A 12577-nucleotide genomic window follows, 5' to 3' on the forward strand; every position below is an offset into this window, starting at 1 on the left:
CAGATCTCACTACGAATGAACAGGTACGTCATGTACACGTCAAGAGTCGAAGCAACAGGCGTTTAAGAAAATGGAACATCTGCAGCCTCATTATAATGCACCTTCTGTTAAACATTTACGATGTTTTGTAAACTGTCTAAACACTTGAGTTTTTAAATTCACAACGTGAACCATCAGACTCACTTCAAATTGAGATTATAGAAATGAGAGGGTCGGGCTCTGCGCTGGATAAATGAACTGTGCGAAGGGGCGGGGCTTTGTGGGTCTGATATGTGTCAGAAACTATAGAAAAAAAAAAAAAAAAAAACAGAGGACGCTGCGTTGAAACAAGCGTCAGGTAGACAGCCTGTGTTTTTATTCAGTAAACAGCTGCTTTACAGCCACCAGGGCAGTTTGCAGGGAATCTCTCCTACTTCGTGTACAGTTCAGTACACGTTTGCCTTCACACTACTAAAACGAGGCCATACGTGTCTCAGACCACCTCCAAATGTGGTCTGAGACGTGGTCCTAAGCTAAGTTAAGCCGTGATCGGATCACCCAGGATGCATGTAAAAGCCAGGTGTGCCCAGGCTGTGTATGACGGCAGGTCTGGCTGCTTTTTTAACACAGGTTTTAGGTTACATGCAAAAAGGACAATGAGCCAAATGCAGAAAAACCCTCCGGAACCAACAAACTCATTACCTGTCTCTTTAGCTTTCTCTCTTTCTGGCTACCAAAGTAGGTGAGGATTTTAAACCCGGGACACCAGCGCTTCAGCTCCATCTCCCAGTTTAACATCACACTGGTGGGAACGATGATGAGGTGAGGGCCCCAGTTACCTAAACAACACACATATTGAGAAGTTATCAGCACTTGAACAGAAAAGGGATGTTTAACCGATGTATAAAATGTGAGTAACACTCCACAAACCATCACAATGAGCTGTAACGGCAGTGAAGTGCTGCATTTAGGTCTAAAGGCATAAAGAGCGAGTGTGATACCTTTCTCGCAGGCCAGATGAGCCAGCAGAGCGATAGTCTGGATGGTTTTGCCCAAACCCATCTCATCAGCCAGAATGCCATTCAGCTTTTTCTCGTACATGGTGACCAACCAGTCAAGTCCGATGTGCTGGTATTCTCGTAACGTGCCGTGAAGCAGGAATGGGATGGGGGTCTTGACCTTTTGTTGGGAGAAAAGGTGAGAAAATTATAGTCCAGGCCTGCACAGGTTTTAGAAATGGCTTAAAATGAGGTTGTTAATCTTTATGACGGACCTTTGTGGTGGCCAAAGTGTAGCCTTTAGGCTGCAGGCTCTCTGCAGTAGCAGCGATATGGCTGATCTCTTTCTTTGGCCGCGAGCTGGAGGAAGGCGGGCTGTTGTCTCCCTCCTTCAGCAAAACCTCCATCCCCTCATCTCCACACCCGTCATCATCCTCTTCCTCCTCACTCTCCTCTTCCTCCTTTTCACTCTCCTCTTCTTCTGCGCTGTCTCCTGCTGAATCTGAAGATGAGACACGCAACGGTTTAATAAAGAAATTCAAGCTGCAAAACAGTGTTGAAAGAGCTTCCACAGTGGGAGCAGATTAACAATTCACATGAGATTATTTAATACCAGAGGAAGAAGTGTTGCTTTCCACATCACTCTCATCTTCTTCGGTCTCCACCTCCTCATCCCCAGACACCTCCGAGTCGGAGCTCGCTTTGGAGCCAGAAGCAGAAATGGCCTCGAAGTCTGAGGAGTACGCTCCTTTGTACTTCTCTAGCAGCTCCTCCATGCTCATATCGCCTGGAAGGGGAGCAGAAGACATCAGGCTTATTGCTGCTGCTGCTTTTATACAGAGCAGTGCTTGAAATGAATGAAAACCTCATGTAAATGTAAACAATACACGACTGCATTAAAAAGATGATTCAATAAATGTCGTGTGAAGCTTTTTAAGCCGATTCCTCTTTACAAATCGTCAGTAATTAAAGAAGCCCTTCAACTATTGAGGAACAACTTAGCAACATAAGCAACATTACTCTTTCTATTAGATGCATGAAAATGGAATACAAATAGCACCTACCCTCTTTGGCCAAGTCATCAAGCTCCTCTGCGTGATTTACATTTCCTTCTACCTTCTCCTGAGCCGCTATGGTGTCCTCCTCATCCTCAGCTGAAAAAAAAACCAGGGAGAAAGAACATAAATCATTGACATTAAACTAAGCAGGAAAAGGTTTTATTTCAGGCAATTCAGAGATAATATTGGTGGAGTGTTTTAGAGTGCACCAAAAGTCTTACCATCCTCTTCATTGGCAGTGAATTCCCCATCTTCCTCTTCCTCCTCTGCCGATGAAGAGCTTTCATCGGAGCATTCTTCATCCGAGACAGAGTCCTACGTATGAGAGATTACATTAAATGCAAACATTTGAGGTCAGAATCAAAAACAGACATATTGCAGTGTAATAAATGCTTTAAATTGACTGGCATTTACTCAGTTATGATTGTCCCGTATTGTGAGATGTAATGAGGCATGAAAGGAAATACAGCTGAACAAATCCCAAGATAAATGTCATTATCTAAACAAATGATTTTGAAGAGGAAAATGGAGGTAAAAGTACGCTTAAAATCAGTCGGTGTGTAGAACACAAATCTAAAATGGCCGGTTTAAGTAGGAGATAGTTTCAAAGTTGGCTTTTGTTGTGAAATGTTGGCGGTGCAGTCGGGTCTGAGGAGGTACCTGTGGCAGTTTGAGGTTGTTGAGGAGTTGGTCCAGGGGCAGCATGCCCTCCTCCTTCAGCAGCTCGATCTCCCTCCGACGGCTCTCGGCATCGTTGCCTTCCTGCTGCTCCTCCACCTCTATGGTCTCCTCATCATCCTCCTCTTCACACGGAGGCTCAAAGTCTCTGTCTGCATGAAGACGAGAAGTTTTAGTACAGAAAAAGACTGATAGCTATGGCTAAAAACACAATGAAATAAAAGTCTGACTTAATTAATCCTACACCTGCGAACAAATGCTTGAATGAGACATAATACTGATGTGATGATGTTAGTTTTGGTCGTTGCAGTCATGACAACTACGACATGTAGAAATGTAAGTCTTTCAAAATAAAAGTGAATCAGCAGAAATTCTGTTGCCTTCAAAATAAAAGCTTTTTTCCTTTTTTTTTTTTTTTTTTAATTTAAACACAGATCTACGACCTGCTACAAAAGGCTCTCCGACACAAAAGTAGGACCAATCAGTGGAGAACCATTGGTCTAGTTTATGTCTCATATTCAGATTAATATGAACTGAACTGCAAGCTTTCAGCTGCGTGTTTTAAAACCCCATTTTTTCAGTTTTAATAACAGGACTTTCTTGACGGCTAAGCAGACCGTGTTTACACTTCAGCACCACAAAACCATGTCAAGTAATAAAATGACGTTGGGACGAGACTACTGATGTAAAGAAGAGAATCACTGCTAAGTGCGCTTAAACTTAATTTAATTGTTCACTTTAGGAGTGAACCGTCACCGGTAACACGGGCAGCACACCGGTCTGACAGGTCTGACAAGTCTCGAGCCTGACGCTTGCCAAGCAGCACCAGGTGCAGAAACCTGGAAGCTAAAACGCGATTCACTGCTCTGACACATGTTGGACTTCTCGTCATCGTAAATGAGAAGCCAGAGAACATTTGGAGTCAGGTAGTCGGAGGGGGAGATTTTCCACAGAAACACGAGAAGATTCTCTGAAAGATGCAGCGACCTTGACAGTGAAGGTCTTTGTTTCCGTGGAACATTGTACGTCTCCAAGAAGATTCAGTCATTGGTGTGTAGCTATGACAACGCACCCGTCTTCACCAATGAATCAGCTCCGAGAAACATCTCGGCTCTGTAACACGGCGACAGCGAGCGCTATTTATAAAGAAGCAGGAGGAAACTTCTCACCGTCCTCGTCAACAGCAGGAGGCAGAGATTTTTGTGGACTCGGGACGGGTTCGGTGGGCCTGCTGGGTGCCAGCGACTTGCTGAGGAGGTCCGAGTACTTCTCTGTCTGGCCGACGATGAAGTCCAGCTGGAGGTCCAAAGCCTTCTTCCGCTTCTCCTCCAGTCTGGACTGCTGCTTGTACTGCACCACCTTCACACACAAAAAGAAGACAAAACCACCACACTGAGCACTGGCCGAGTTGTACTTCATAATGTAAATAAAAAAACTAAAAACGTTGACAATACACACACGTCAGCAGTTGATAATGTCACTTGTTAAACTGGTATACATGTATTTCATTGTCTGAAAAGTGGATGTCGTTTTTGTTACAACACTAATCAAAACAGAAACGATGATTTTTCCAGACTCCGCAGATCAACACTGAAGCAGAATGTTTTGTTTGCTCGGTTTCGGGGATTCGTCTGTACCTTCTCCACGCTGCTCCAGAAAGCCCGCACCTCCTTTGCAATTGAGGAAGCAACTCTCCTGATTTTAGCGTGCTCGTCTCTTTTGGCTTTTTCCTCCTTCTGCCTCAGCTCCTCGTGGTGTCGCATCACCATTCGTACCACCTGGTAAACACACCATCGGAAGTACAGTCAAAATATAATGTAGCTAAAGAAAAATGTCAGCAGGTTAAAATGAAGGCCTTGATCTGTTTATCCAGCTAAAAGCTTCAGACTGTCTAAGTGAACTGTAAAAGCCTCCTACCTTTCTGGCCACCCCTCTCTTCCACCGCCGCTCCTGAGAGAAGTCGGCAGAGAGCCACTGCATCTCCTCACACAGGTAGTCCCATTGAACTTTGGGTCGGGGCGGCTCCGGCAGGCGGGTCAGACGCTTCGTTGACCAGAAGCCCTCCCGCTTCAGTGCCTGGGTTCGATGCTCGATGTCTGCTTCCTGCAGGTCACGGTGGACAAACCGGTCAGTAAAATAAAAAGGACTCTGTCAAACATTGATTTTTTTTTTTTTTGTGTGTGTGAACATCACTCTCAAGCACGGCTGTTACTTTGTGGTTCAATTCCTTTAGAATCGTCTTTGAAGGATGAAAGTGGAGTTTTTTTGGTGAATACTTTGTACGTCGTTTCAAGCTGACCGACATACTGCAGCAAATTTCACGAACGAAAGTAATGTTTAATTTTAGTCGACTTACACCTATACTACATTTTGGATGACGATATCTGTCCACAGGTGCTCATTTGTGTTGCAGAAAGGCTGGTTTTTACCATTATCACATTTTCATTTCATCGTTTTCATACAAGTAGGCCACTGAAAAATACTTCCAAATGAATAAAGTTATTATTATTTGTTTTTATCAGACAGCCACACACCTTGCTCCGCTAAGCTCGGTTCTGTTTCATAACTACATGTCACTCCTCTCGGGAGGTGAGACTCCCACCCCCATCATGCAGGTTAATAGTACGAGTGGCAGCGGTGAGTGTCTTTAACACATAACCGCAACAACTTCACAGCAGAGCTCAACGTAGTTCTTCAGCATCATTCAGCAATCGAGCAAAGTCAAAGATTAAAGTCAAAGAGAAATCAGGGGAGCCTTTAAAACTGCCGGTTTATTTGTGTTTTTAAGCCAAGGTCTGATCTCTATCAAGGTTCAGATCTGAAATTTGAATTTGTTCTGATTATTGATTACCTTACATACTAAGGTGACCTATTCAAAGCATCAGGCATGTCGTTTCTTGATAAATCAATTAGCTGTTTGGTCTTTAAATGTCAGAAAAAAGGTGAAAAATGAGAGAATTTTAGATTAGAGATCAGATGTGAGCAAACTACAGTAATATGTTAGTTCATACTGAATATCTGAAGGCAAACTGTCATGCTGTCAACTGACATAAAATTATAACTCTTATTTTGCTGGATTCGTTTGTTCTCAAAATTATTAATAAAATATTTTGTTGAATTGTCAAGAATACCAGAAACATTGTGGTATTCTTTCAGGGCCAGAACTCAACATGTCTGACGGTCTAAACATCGATTCTCAGCTCAAGCAGCTCCACTTCGGTCAAATAAAAAATAAAAAAGGCTGAAACAGTGTCTTGGGTTGAACTCACATGCTTGGCCAGCTCCGCCATGTCCGTGTGACGCTCCCCGCGGGGCCGCTGAGAGGAGCTCTGATCCGGTGGGGAGAAGGAGCTGTAGCTGGAGCCGGGAGACACGAACTTGCCGTGAGGCCCCCGGAGAGGCGAGGACTTCTCCCGTCGCGGCGTGGACCAATCGGTGGTGGCTGAGGGACCCTGGTACGAGGAGGTGGAGGGGGAGACGGGGGAAGAGTTCACGGTGACTCCATCCGCTATCCACTGCTGAACCTGGAAGTTTAGGAAGAAGGATGAAGAGGAATTTTTTTTTTTTTTTTTAAATAAACCCATGAAGGCAAAAGCATGATATTAACTAGGATTAAAGCCACATGCATGTGTTGGGTTTGAGAAAGAGGCAGATGAAGAGTTATAAACTGGACATCAGTCAGTCACTCATGAAACAGCCAACGGTTAATTGAATGCTTCGTTGTGTTAAAATCCTGCAGTGACAGAGAGGCGCTGATGAAGCTGAAGTGAGCCTGTCAGGACCAGTGCACCTTTCTGTCTGTGCTGCTCTGCCCATGCTGGAAAACACACATAGCTTAGCATGCAGTCCAACTTAAAAGAAATGAATCACTACATAATAAAATAAAAATTTAAAATAAAAAAACACCGGCCACTCGCAGAATGATGATAGTCGTGGTGCGTTTGTGAGCAGCTGGGAAGCGGGAAAGTTTTAATTAGAAAGTGCACCCGAACACCTGTCGAACCCGGGACATCCAGCTCGGGAAAGTGGGAGATTTTTGGGAATTCTGAGAAGTAGATTTGAGGTCGCTTAACGTGGCGAAAGAAAAAAACGTACACGCTTCGAAAACAAGGTAAAATACTTGTTTATTGGCCGTGTTCATCAAAACGTGTAGAAATGTCAGGTACGACAAGTGCTGCCATCCTTTGCTCCTTTTCGTTCCTGTGTTGTGGGACGTTCCCAAATGGAAACTTTCCAAATTCCCAGCTGCCTGAACCCAGGATAAAAGCATACCGGCATACCTGATCCTGGTGTGATAGCTAACACGGCTATTAATACGTCCTTTCAGGTCCAGTGTTGATTTAAAAGATCTCAAAATGCCTTCATCAACTGCACAACTACAAATACAACTTGTGACCTTACAACGGCTTTAGTGTGCCGATCGAAATATATCTTTCAGAGAAGAAATGATGAGCTTCGACTAAAACACTAAGATGCACCAGAGAATCCCGAATAAACCCCGTTTTTCCTCGTCTTAAATCACAAAGTGTTCGGACACAGATTTGACATTTCAGCTGTGTCCTTGTTTAGTGGAGTCTGACACAATTACCTCGACATTCAAGGACCAACTCTTTAGTACTACGAGGCTCAATGCTTCACTTGTCATGATGTAGAAACTCATTTTCAAATCTCCTTTTATTCACACTCCTCCTTTTCAGTCTTTAATAAAATGGATTTAATAAACAGATTTCTTTAAATGATGATACCTTGTGTGATGAGCAGGGCGTGGTCATCTCGCCCTCCGCTTTGTCGGCGTCCGGCTCTTCGTCGCTGCCCTCCTCTGGACTGCTCACCTGCCCCGAGGTGGCCTCCTGGACCTCGCTCTCCTCCTGCTCCATTTCCTCGCTCTCCTCCTCCGCGTAGAGGGAGTCGGGTTGGCTGACGGGGTCGTTTGAACTCGTGGACGCCCTCCCCCCCGACTCTGCGCGGGGCGTAGCGGGCGGGGTGACATCGGTAGGTGCGACGACGACGTCTCGAGACTCGGGGTCGGCTTCGTTCGTGGGAGTTTTGGTTACAGTTAAGGCCTCAGATTTGCTTGTTGGAGTTGCGGGGGTGACGGACGCGGTCCGGTCGGGTTGCGGAGCGACGTTCCCGCTCGCTGCGGCCCGCTGTAGTCGGACAGGAGCTGCCGCCGCTGACGTTTCGTTGCCGGAGCGCTGCGTCTGATCTGTCTGACTGTTAAGAGCCACGGACGCACACAAAGAGTCTGCGGCTGCCGAGAGAGTTCGGGGAAGGCACTCCTCGGACACCGTGCCAGGCCAAGAGCTGTGAGCATTGGCCAGCTTGCCGGCAGCACGCTGTTGCTTGGACACCTGTGCCAAAAGGGAGGGTGGGTGTTTCAGGAGAGCAGTTTCTCCCGGTTTAAGAAGGAGCAGCTTTGGATTTACAACACCAGAGGGGAGAGCGATGCAGACGGCCTCTGGTTTGGTTTCTGAGGACACACAAACATTCTGGGTACTCTGAGATGGAGTCTCTGTCAAAGCGGGAGTTTTTTTGGTCCCTTCGTGAGAAGAAACACAGACCTCAGGCTTTGTGGCACTTACAACAGTGACTCCTGGGGTCTGATTTAGGGAGGGCCGGTTTTCTACATGAGAAACGTGTACTGAAACAGCAACGGTGGACCGCGACCCCGCGCCTTCCTCAGTAACAGTAACCACTGGTGGTGGGAGAGATAACGACCCGGCTGTTGCTTCTGCTTCCTGTTTCGAGGGAATCGTTTGAGCAACAGCAGAATCATTCACCTGCGTTTGGTCTGAAACTTCTGCACAGACCTGTGAACAGTGCGTCCCAGTCGGTGCACCGGTGTCCGCCTTGTTAATGGCGAATGACTCGGATGTAACTGCAGCTACTAAACAAACGTCACTCGAGTGTGCCACTTCAACAGCTTGGCCAGCATCTAGCACCAAACGCTGTCCGACGGCAGCCACTCTTGTGTTTTGTATGGACAAATTATGGGAATTATTGTTCGAGCAGGCCTGATTCGCATCACTCGACGAAGGCAAGGGCTGCTGGGAAATAATGATGGTGCCGCTTTCATTAACTGTGCGAATAGATGTTTCCAGGTCCTCTTTGACGGTGTACTCGTCGGAGTTCTCGATCAACGCGTTGAATAAGTTCACCTCGTATCCCGGGGAGTGAGGCATCTGCACGCTGCTACTGGCGCAGACCGTTTCCTCGGCGACCTCCTCCACCAGGCCACAAAACTCGTACACTTCCACGGGCTGCGAGTCCAACTCCACGTCCGCCCGAACGCTTTCCTCGTACAGCTTTGGTTCCTCGGCAGGGAGTTCGGAGCCGAGCTCGTTGACGACGGCGGCCTCGCAGACGCTGCCGTCCTCTCGTTGCAGGAGGTAACTCTGATTCAGGTGCATGTTGGACCAGTCCCCGCTGATATGAGCCTCCTCCCTGACGACCACGATCTCCCGGGCGTCGGCGGAGTGGACGAGCTCGGCGATCAGCGACGTCTCCGCCGCGGGGGCTTGATCGGGGGTGTGAGGCGTCTCCGCTTTGACGACCTCCTCCGCCTGCAGCGAGACGACTACGCCCGTGTCGAACAGAGGGGACCCAGCAGAGGGCTTCGAGGAACTCTCCTGCGAGGAAGAGCACTCTGGCAGCATTGTGGAGTCAGATGAGGAGCCGGTGGTCGTGTCAGTTTGTTCCTGCCCCTCCACCTGCTCTCCTTCGTGGGGATCGCAGCTCTCCTTGTTGCTGCTGGACACCGAGCTTCCTTGTCCGGGGCAAGAGGGTAATCCAGGATGTGTTTCTCCTGCCTTCGGGCTCTCAAGTATTTCCGCTGAATGAGGTTGTGTGTCGACGAGCGTTTTAACGCGCTCAAAGGTCTCAACTGATTCCAAAGAATTCTCTTTCTGTATTTCTCTGGCATCGTTTGAGACCTCCTTGATAATTTTCGGTTGTGTTTCCGACAGGTCAGTTTGTTTAATCTCCCTGTTATGAGCTGCAGGTGGTGGGAGCGCAGACGATTTAGAGTCCTGGTCACCTCCTGCTTGCTCCGCAGCACCTGACGGAGGAATATGGCTGCTTTGATTTGCGTGGACAAGCTGATCCCCGTCGCACTGCTCCACAGCCACGTGCTCTGCGGCGTCTTGGACTTTAATACCAACACTTGATTGTGGGACAGAGGGAGATGAGGCTGTGAAACAGATTTGAGATTGGGGTAGTGGTAGAATATTTCCACCCAGTTCGATATTTGTTCCAGTCTCTGGTTTATATTCCGAGGCGATGGACTGTTCCTCCTTTGTCCCCGCGACAACCACGTCTCCAGCACCTTCTCTCTGTGGCTGAGTCTGGTTTGTCTGACTATTTGAGTGGCTTTCCTCTTTACCAGTTTGTGACCCGTATTGCAGCTCTTGCACTGTGCTGTCAATCTGTGAGGCGACAGGAGGACAAAGGGGAGCTGGAAGCCTTTGCATCTCAGCAGAGGAACTACAGTCCTCGGTGAGGGATGTCGGCGAGGATCTCGCAACTCCGACAGCTTCGGCAACACTCTCCTCAGCGAGGACTTCTTCTGAGACGATGTCCTTAGACTCGCTGCTGATGGGGAGAGTGTCACACAAGGCGGTTGGAGGGGCGTTCTCCATGCCAGGGAATGCTGAGTCGTTGCTCTCCGGCAATGGCACAGTGGACGGTTTGGTGAACGGAGGGACCGGGCGGGGGGCAGCTGCGACCGGCTGCTGGGCATGCCGAGGTGACTCCCCAGCCACATTGTGTGCAGCCTCGGGGTTGCCACCCAGCACATCCACAGCCGGAGAGGCGTGCTGCCGCACCGCCTCCTCCCCAGAGCTTCCTCCCTCTGTGCTGCCCCGGCTACACACTGCACCTGGAGGGGATACAGGTTGTTAGCAAGGTGTCTGGATGAAGTGGGTGATTTGCTCAAAGTTTAAAAATAAAATAAAAACAAAGACAGGAAAAAAAAAAATAGCTCAGCTCAAATAAAAAAGGAGGAAAGCTACAGAGTTGATATGGTATTGTGTTTTTTGTTTTATTCAAATAGAGGACATTGTATTTTCCTCGCCTACCAGCTGTCCAACTCCCGAGCTTACAAAAGACTCATGAGAATATGTGTTTTGTTTTGCTTTTAAAACAAAATTGTCAACTAAATGCCAAAGGACAAAAGAAACTGCAGGAGCAAGTCATAACCAAATGTTGGATATAATAGAACAGTCAGATCGGATAAGGTGTGAGCACACAACAACAACTTCTCACCTGTCTGTGGTGTGAGACGCAGATCTTCTGTGCTTTCTACTTCCAGGATGCTGAAATTAAGGTCCCCTCCACATATTCTGAGGAAGCGAAGAGACAGAAACGGATTGTAACTTTATCATAGAAATTAAATGTGCAATTACACAATTAAACACACTAATGAAGCGCGCGCTACCGGTCTTGCCACACTGCACAGCAACTACGAGGATAATAAGTTATGCAGTGTGTTTTGCGAGCACACACACACACAAAAAACAGATATGTTAGATATTCAATTAGTAAACAAAAATACCCACAATGTGTGGGACGCTGAGTAACATGTCACGTCACGAGAGCAGCAGCAAACACTCGGGTAGCCAGGCTAGCCAGCTGCTGCTAAGACCGTAGCCGGTGTGTGCGGCTGTGTTTGAGTGGGTTATCTTGCAGCAGCAATCAAAGAAAAGAAAAGACTCCTCGGAGCAGCACTGACCGAGCAGCCAGCTCCGAGTTGCATTTGCTGCAGTCGCCCACAGGAAGATGTTAGGGATCCTGCAGCACGCGCTCTCAAGCTAAAAGCCGGTGACCGAGCGCGCGGGCCCTCCAGTCATTCAATGTATGAGCTCGTAAAAAAAAATAATAAAAAAAAAAAAGCATCGTGGCTCGTTGTCGCCACATGGATTTAAATTTGATTTTCTACCTTCCGGAATCATTTCTTTATTCAGCAGTGTGTGTGTGTGTGTGCACTGGCTGCGTGGATAAATGTGGAACATGAATCGACTTTCCATTTCTATCCGAGAGTGGCGATGATAACCACAAGGCTGGAAACCGTGGTACTCATACAAATAAAATAAATAAAACATTTATTTTATTTTTTTTAAAAAGCCACCCGATTAAAGAGGTTAACGCTGCCGGTTCGGCTGGTGTGGTTAGCCCGCTAGCTCCGGTTAGCTCGTACAATAACACCGCTCGGGTGGCGGTGAGGGGAAAGCCTGCCGCTAACGAGCCGAGCTGGAAGAGTTGGTCGGGTGCGTTTCATTTGATGCGCAGGCGCCCCATCCCACCCGCAGTTATGTAATGCTCCGGCTTCAAAGAAGCTCCGCTTCATGCCGAGACATTTGATAAGTTACTTCACGGGGAGACAAAAAAAAAAAAAAAAAACCACACATCTGAAAAGTCGCATTAAAACCCGCTTCTGCATGCACGACAGTGGGGGACAATCACTCGTGACGTCATGGCGTGGGGTCAAATCTCTCTCAAACCGAAAAATAAATTAGTAAATATTATTCCGTTTCGAGCTCCGATAACGAATACTTTTTACATAAATATGCAAAACAGCAACAAAAAAAAACTATTGTTATAAAGTTCCATATAAATTTTGCAATGATTATACGGGGGGCTCGGGGGGACCCGCACCGTCCAACGGCTGGCTCTTTAAAAGCGACAGTACGGAAATGAGGCTTCGACGGTGGTTTATTTGACCGTTTCGGTTGTAATTTGTTCCGTGCTACGGCTTTGCGTTTCGGCGTCCTATCTTTGTTCAGTGTGGCATCAGCAGAAGTCCTCAAGTCTGCTGAAAATACGCTACCGAGTGAAATGCAGTCGGATTGCGTCCTTTCGTCAGTCCGA

General features: G+C 47.3%; 1 protein-coding gene across 2 annotated transcripts in view; it reads right to left on the bottom strand.

Annotated features, from left to right (window-relative positions):
* The window catches only part of srcap (Snf2-related CREBBP activator protein), a 30332-nt gene that overhangs the window by 17476 nt on the left and 279 nt on the right, over positions 1-12577 (bottom strand). For both annotated transcript variants that reach the window (XM_069160083.1, XM_069160081.1), the window contains exons 2-14: positions 10976-11052; positions 7459-10589; positions 5983-6237; positions 4631-4816; positions 4351-4491; positions 3883-4072; positions 2696-2865; positions 2257-2350; positions 2042-2131; positions 1591-1764; positions 1253-1479; positions 981-1158; positions 682-818 (exon numbers count right to left, since the gene is read on the bottom strand). In XM_069160083.1, coding sequence (XP_069016184.1) covers positions 682-818; positions 981-1158; positions 1253-1479; positions 1591-1764; positions 2042-2131; positions 2257-2350; positions 2696-2865; positions 3883-4072; positions 4351-4491; positions 4631-4816; positions 5983-6237; positions 7459-10350 — 4734 coding nt within the window. In that variant the 5' untranslated portion in view covers positions 10351-10589; positions 10976-11052. The remainder of the gene's footprint in view (positions 1-681; positions 819-980; positions 1159-1252; positions 1480-1590; positions 1765-2041; positions 2132-2256; positions 2351-2695; positions 2866-3882; positions 4073-4350; positions 4492-4630; positions 4817-5982; positions 6238-7458; positions 10590-10975; positions 11053-12577) is intronic.

This window comes from Embiotoca jacksoni, unplaced genomic scaffold (genome assembly GCF_022577435.1).
Source record: "Embiotoca jacksoni isolate LCO1_2020_lvr unplaced genomic scaffold, fEmbJac1.0.p SCAF_26, whole genome shotgun sequence".
Lineage (NCBI taxonomy): Eukaryota > Metazoa > Chordata > Actinopteri > Embiotocidae > Embiotoca > Embiotoca jacksoni.